The sequence below is a fragment of the Tupaia chinensis genome, unplaced genomic scaffold, assembly GCF_000334495.1.
Source record: "Tupaia chinensis unplaced genomic scaffold, TupChi_1.0 Scaffold000477_2, whole genome shotgun sequence".
Lineage (NCBI taxonomy): Eukaryota > Metazoa > Chordata > Mammalia > Scandentia > Tupaiidae > Tupaia > Tupaia belangeri.
The window spans coordinates 279,788-286,930 of NW_006159987.1; the positions used below are offsets into that span (position 1 = coordinate 279,788).

Sequence of the window (7,143 nt, forward strand, 5' to 3'; positions counted from 1 at the left end):
AATTGTCCCCCCCAAGTTGTGGCTGGGGTTTTATCAGGTATCAACTCTGGCTTCCTCCCCCAGGAACCCCTTCCCAGCCCCCACTGCCATTATTCCCTAATCAGGACAAATCCCAGCATTCCAGCCAGGTTCTGTGTGTAATCAATTTGGCAAAAGTTCCATGAAATTAACTCATTCAGTTGCATGAACTTGAAGTCACTGACCTTTTTACGTTCTTTATTTCTTATGCATCTTCAATTAGAAATGGGCCCTAATTTAGTTTTAAGGAAATCTATGAAATTTGACAAATTAATCCTGGAAAGGTCTTTAGTTAAATATACTTACATGCAAACCGAATAGATATCTGCAGCTAACCTATTATATAGGTTCAGGGCTTTGAAGCTGTATGGTTTCTTAGATCCAGGTGTGTGCTTTTTTTGTTTGTTTGTTTTGTTTTTTCTTTAAGAGAGATTTTTACTATAGGGCATGTGTACTCCTGGAGAGACAGAGAGACAGAAAGCAAGAAATCACCCCCTGGGGGGATTTCCGTGCTGCAATCCCTTCTCCTCCATTCTCTTCTTGGGATCTTGGGCATGCATTTATATGCACCTGGAGTGAGTTTTAAGCTGCTGGTTCCAGGACTCAAACTTCAGTCGACTATGTGGAAGTCCAGCAACGTAACTGTTACGCCATCTGCTCGTCCCTCTTAGATCCAGTTTATAAGACATAGAAAAGATATAGATTGAGAACAGCAAGTGACATGGTGATTAAGACTCTGGACTCTCACATGGCCAAACATGGTTCAAGTCTTGGACCTGGCAGCTTGATTTCTCACTTTCTCTCTCTCTTTCTCATGAGTGCATGTGTCCTATAACAAATTTTAAAATAATTTAATAAAAATAAATAACATTTTTGAAAAAGAAAAGATACAGATAAGGTGTAGGACAGAATTTTTTGATTTTGCGGGAGGTGATGAAACATAAGGTGTTAAGGAAATTGTGGAATTTCCCCCTAGTGATCTGTAACAGCAGAACACAGTAGGATCCAAATAAGACTGTTAAGAACAGAGAGAGGACCAGCAGGTGGAGTGGTAGTTAAGGTGTTGTATTCCCACATGGCCAGCCAAGCAGTTCAAATCTCAGACCTGACAGCCAGAAAACAGCTCCAGGCATATGTGCGTGCATGCCCAAAATCTTGACAGGAAAATGGGGAAGGGATTATGGTGTGGCCATCTCCCCTGGGAGGTGATTTGTCACTTTCCCTCTCTCTGTCTCTTTCTGAAGAGAGGACATACCCTATGGCCCAAGGGGGAAAAAAAAGGGAGATAATACTCCCATGGTAACCACAAAAGTAACCCAGCTTTGGGGCCAGCAGGTGGTTAAGTCACTGGACTCCCATGTGGCAAACCACGGTTTGAGTCCTGGACCTAGTGGCTTGCTTTCTCTCTCGCTCTCTCTCCCTAGTCAAATTAAAATAATAATAATAAATAAAATTAAATAATTCTTTAAAAAAGAAAAAGGCCCAGCTTTTGGTACTGGATTTCATATTTCAGGAAGAGCATGGAACGCAGGTCACATGAAAAACCTGGAAAGGTTTAGATTACAGAGGAGACTGTCTGCGAATGTGTGACAGAGGAGTAGATTCACTATTTACTCATTTCTACTGAAAGAACTGAGATCCATAGATGGCATTAGAGGGGGACAGATTTCAACTCAGCACAAGAAAAAACTATCTAGTTGGGGACCAGCAGTTAGCGTAATGGCTATGTCACTGGACTCCCACGTAGTCAACCATGGTTTGAGTCCCGGACCCGGTGGCTTAAACTCACACCCGGCACGTGTGCGTGTGTGCCCAAGATCCTGAGAGGAGAATGGAGGAGAAGGGATTGCGGCGTGGCCATCCCCCCTGGGGGGTGATTTCTCGCTTTCTATCTCTCTGTCTCTCTCTGTCTATCTGGCGAGCGCACGCACCCTATAGCAAAAACCTTTCCGAAAAAAGAAAAAAAAAAAACTATCTAGTAATCAAATCCATTTGACAATGAAACAGACTATTCCCGTGTGAATCTCCATCCCCCAGGGTATCCAAGTAGAGACAGGAGGACCCCTTGACAGGAATCTAGTATGTAGCATGAGGGCATATGTGATATAATTTTCATCTTTTTAAAGCTGTTTTTTACATTTTTAAAAAGAATTATTAATTTAATTTAATTTATTATTATTATCATTCAGTTTCACTAGAGAGAGAGAGAGAGCAAGTAGCTAGGTATGGTACTCAAACTGCAGTCAAGCATGTGGGAGTCCAGAGCCTTAACCACCACGCCACCTGCCAGCCCGAACTCTTCCATTTTTAAGAATCCATAGCTGGGGCCAGCAGTTAGCGTAATGGCTATGTCGCTGGACTCCTACGTAATCGGCCGCAGTTCGAGTCACGGACCTGGCGGCTTAAACTCATGCCTGGCGCGTGTGCGTGCGTGCCCAAGATCCCGAGAGGAGAATGGAGGAGAAGGGATTGCGGTGTGGCCATCCCCCCTGGGGGGGTGATTTCTTGCTTTCTGTCTCTCTCTGTATTTCTGGAGAGTGCACGCACCCTATAGCGAAAACCTCTCCAAAAGAAACCAAAAAACAAACAAACAAACAAAAAACCAGAAGAATCCATAGCTGAGGACAAGCTGCAGTCACACATGGGAATAAGCCAGGCAACTCTTTGATCTGATGTCTGTGATTTAATTCCACAATGGCAGGACAGAGGGCATGTCACACATTATAGCAAATCCACTTCTAGAGAAGATCCAGAGTCTTCCCTATTTCTCACGTCATCCTTTCATCCACTCAGGCATTGCTGTTGCTGAAACTTTCCACCACATCCAGAGCATCTACAATGCCAGCCTCAAGAAATATTTCTTCATTACCTTCTTCCTGTTCAGCTTTGCCATTGGATTTTACCTGCTGCTGAAGGGGCTGGGTGTAGACCTCCTGTGGACACTGGAAAAAGCCAAGAGATGGTGTGAGCGACCAGAATGGGTCCACATTGACACCACACCCTTTGCCAGCCTCCTCAAGAACCTGGGGACACTCTTTGGCCTGGGACTGGCTCTCAACTCCAACATGTACAGGGAGAGCTGCAAGGGCAGGCTAAGCAAGTGGCTCCCATTCCGCCTCAGCTGCATCGTGGTCTCCCTGGTCCTCCTGCACCTCTTTGACTCTTTGAAACCCCCATCCCAAGTTGAGCTGATCTTCTATGTCCTGTCCTTCTGCAAGAGTGCAGCAGTGCCCCTGGCATCCGTCAGTCTAATTCCCTATTGCCTCGCCCGGGTCCTGGGCCAGCCGCACAAGAAGTCTTTGTAAGGGATGTGAAATCTTCAGTATCTAAAGGCAATGACTGCGCCAGAGATTGAAAGGGAGCAGGGTCTCCTGCCAGCCGGTTTTGAAACCAGAGGTGCTAAAGTCAGTGCAGGTGATCCCTTCCCCCTTTCACATTTCTACTGGTATTGGGTGATATTTTCAAAAAGCTCATGAGGCTACTTGAGAAAGCCTTAACTGTTGTTAAGTTGGATTGTTCTGGATATTTCCTTGAAGACTTACTGGTTCTTCTATCAGATTTACAAAAATGCAAGACTTCCAGGTAGAGTCAACTCAGAAGCCCAGACTGGAGGTCCCAACTGAGAATTTTCTACCCGTACTCATCCTTAAAAGAGGAAAGAAGCAGTGAATTTGATAAGGAAAGAAGGATGGATTAAGGAGGATTTTTTAGTATGTTGCATATTGTGCAAACTATTGGATCATCAGGAAACTCATGATGCATAAAAAAACCCAAAAAAATTTGTTGTGACTTTTCCGATGACCCAGTATATGCCAAGCACTGTCTAAATGGCTTCAATTATATCTGAATCTTTACATAAGGCACTCTAAATCATAGGGGACCAATTTAAAGGATAACTAATAGGAATTAGTAGGGGTAATTCTCCTTCTGGTATTTTCCTCCTACACATATATGGTCATTGTATTTACTTGGATTTCTGAATGACCTAGATACTGTACTAGGTCAGAATACTCAGGCGTATTCAACTTCTCCTCTTACCACTTTACAGCTTCCTCCTGATCAGCTCTGTCTTCCCCAGAATTTTCCATTAGCTCCACATCTTTCCTGCTAGATCCTTAGATGCCTAAAGTGCAGCTCTTAGGTGGTGCTTTTGTGTTTTAGTTAAATTCTGAATTCTGGGCAAAATGGCAAGGAGAGGGCCAGGATTCCTCTCCGGAAGGTCACTCCAATGTTACTGTTGATTCCTGGAGGATAAATATGACTCCTTTCTGTAACCCAAGCCAACCAAGAGCACACGCTTAAAGGAAAAGCCAACTGCTCCTTGTCTGTTCGCCAATCTTAGCTGATTTGCAGAATATGTCCTCAAAAAAAAAAAAAAAAAAAAGGAAAAAAAGTAGAAGCCTATTTATTTGAAAATCCTCATTTTTGCTACTAGTTATATAGAATACTATGTATTAGCATTCACACCGACCATCCTGCTGATAGCATCTTTGAAAAGAAAAATATTTGTGTGCAGTATTTTATTAAAACATTTTATTTAAAAATAAAGTATTGTCAAGTACTATGTTTCAGATGCAATGTGATCTGAAGGTTCTAATTCTGGCCCAGCTAAATTTCTAGCTTTGTCTGTTTCCCTGAACAAATAATTTGGTTTCCCTGTGCCTACATTTTTCCTTTGGAGAAGGTGCTCTGTTTTGAGTTGACCATGAATCCTGGTAGGGATTGGAAGATTTATAAGGCACTGACAAGGGCATGGATGGGGTCGAGCACATCACCATAGGCACAATATCGGCACCGTGCTACATGCCATGCTCTGTTCCAGGCACTTACCAAGGCTGAATTTTAGTTACCAGATCACAGGTCAGCAAGAGTTTCTGTATGAGATCAAATTGCAACTCAGACGGGTATCTACCAAACTAAGCAATCAGGGCATGCAAGTTGTAGCAGCACAAGAAGACTGGACAGACTCTGGAATCCAGTAAAAAACCCAGTTAACAACGTTTTCGGCTATCGTTAGAGAAAATCTAAAAAGCACAACTCACGCAAGCAATGCTCAAGAAAACTATCGCAGGTTACTCTGCTAAGTGATTATTTTTTTCAAATCCTGGGCCCATGGTCTCACCTCCAAAGGCCTTGATTCGTCACCATAACCTTGGATCTCCTGAGGGTCAGATCTGCTGATTCACTCCAGAACTTGAATGCTTAGGGAAAGTTGGATACTCTTACTGGATTCTTGGGTCAGGGGGAAAAGAAGTTATCTTTTTTTTTTTTTTCCACTATAGGGTGCGTGCGCTCGCCAGACATAGAGAGAGAGACAGACAGAAAGCGAGAAATCACCCCCCAGGAGGGATGGTCACGCCACAATCCCTTCTCCTTCATTCTCCTCTCGGGATCTTGGGCACGCACGCACACGCGCCCGGTGTGAGTTTTAAGCCACCAGGTCCGGGACGCGAACTGCAGTCGACTACGTGGGAGTCCAGCGACATAGCCATTATGCTAACTGCTGGTTCCCAAGAAATTATCTTGATCTATCTAAACTGAACCCCATTTCTTTAGCATGGCCCCATCCTTGATGATCCACTTGCTCACAAGCACCAAGTCCAAGTTCCCAGCAAGAAGAGTCTGGCGGGGAGTAAATTATTCCCCTGCTCTCCAAAGGGAGTTGATAAAGACACATAACAACAGATAAAATTTGTTGGGCACTTACTACATGCCATATTTTGTTCACTTTATTCGTGATACACTTAACTCATTTAATTCCTCCAATATCCCTGTGCTGTGATTCCTATCTTTGGTCATCATATTATGTATGGATAGGCACAGAGAGATCAGAGATCTTGTCCAGAAGGGTGGAGCGATTTTAAGAATCAGGCAGTCTCGGGCTGGCCAGTGACCTAGTGGTTAAGAGAACTGGAACCCACATGGCCTACTGCATGGTTTAAATCAGACATAGTGACTTCGAAAACACACTAGGCTTTTGGGTATGCCTTCCCAAAATCCTGACAGAATGGAGAGGTGGAGAAGGGATTGGGCTGTGACCATGCGCCATTGCGGGGGTGATTTCTCCCTCTCCCTCTATCTCTGTCTCTGTCTCTCTCTCCATCTCTCTCTGGTAAGCACACATGCACTCTGACAACCAAATAAAAAAATTAAAATGGGACTATCAGATGGTGTAATGGTTATGTTGCAAGACTCTCACATGGCCAGCCATGATTCAAGTCCCAGATCCCGTGGCTTGAAACTGACCCCAGGCACCTGTGTGTGCGTGACCAAAATCCTGAGAGGAGAGTGGAAGAGAAGGGATTACAGCATGGCCATCCTCCCTGAGGGGTGATTTCTCACTTTCTGTCACTCTGTCTCTCCAGCGTGTACACACATCTTATAGCAAAAATATAAATAAATAAATAAATAAGGCTTGTGAATCCTTAAGCTAGCAGCAAGTTTAACTGACCAATGACAGTTTTAAGCCAAGGTCCATATTATGCTATTGCATAATTTGATAGAGTGTCTATCAGTTTACGGTAGTAGGATCTCTCTCTCTCTCTCTCTCTCTTACACACACATATGTATACACACAAAATGCAAATATATTATTGCCCGGGAAAACAGACCAAGTAAGAAAGGGCCACTTCTGCTGCCTGGGCCTATGCTGCCATACCAGAGGTAGACAAAAAGTTTATTTTCTGTTTTTTAACAAAATGATAACTGCTTTTAAAAAATGTAAAACCACTTTATCGCGATACAATTCAATAACAAACAATACACTCAAAGTGTATGATGATTTTCAGGCAACCATCACCATAAATACATTTTAAAATATTTTTGTCATTCCAGGGACCAGCACTTAGCGTAATGGCTATGTCGCTGGACTCCCTTGTAGTTGCCCCTGGTTCAAGTCCCGGACCCGGTGGCTTAAACTCACGCCGGGCACATGTGCGTGGGTGCCCATGGTCCAGAGAGGAGAATGGAGGAGAAGGGATTGTGGCCTGGCCATCTCTCCCTGGGGGGTGATTTCTCACTTTCTGTCTCTGTCTCTCTGTCTTTCTGGCAAGCGCACATGCCCTATAGCAAAAAACCTCTCAAAATGTTTTTTGTCATTCCATAAAGAAACTCTGTACTAGGACC

The 7,143-nt window shown here is 43.8% G+C and overlaps 1 protein-coding gene across 1 annotated transcript in view; it reads left to right on the forward strand.

The window, feature by feature from the left end:
• The window catches only part of G6PC1 (glucose-6-phosphatase catalytic subunit 1), a 15,509-nt gene extending 11,098 nt beyond the window's left edge, over window positions 1-4,411 (forward strand). Inside the window, exon 6 of the mRNA XM_006156078.3 lies at window positions 2,812-4,411. Coding sequence (XP_006156140.1) covers window positions 2,812-3,323 — 512 coding nt within the window. The 3' untranslated portion in view covers window positions 3,324-4,411. The remainder of the gene's footprint in view (window positions 1-2,811) is intronic.
• The last annotated feature ends 2,732 nt before the right edge of the window (window positions 4,412-7,143 follow it).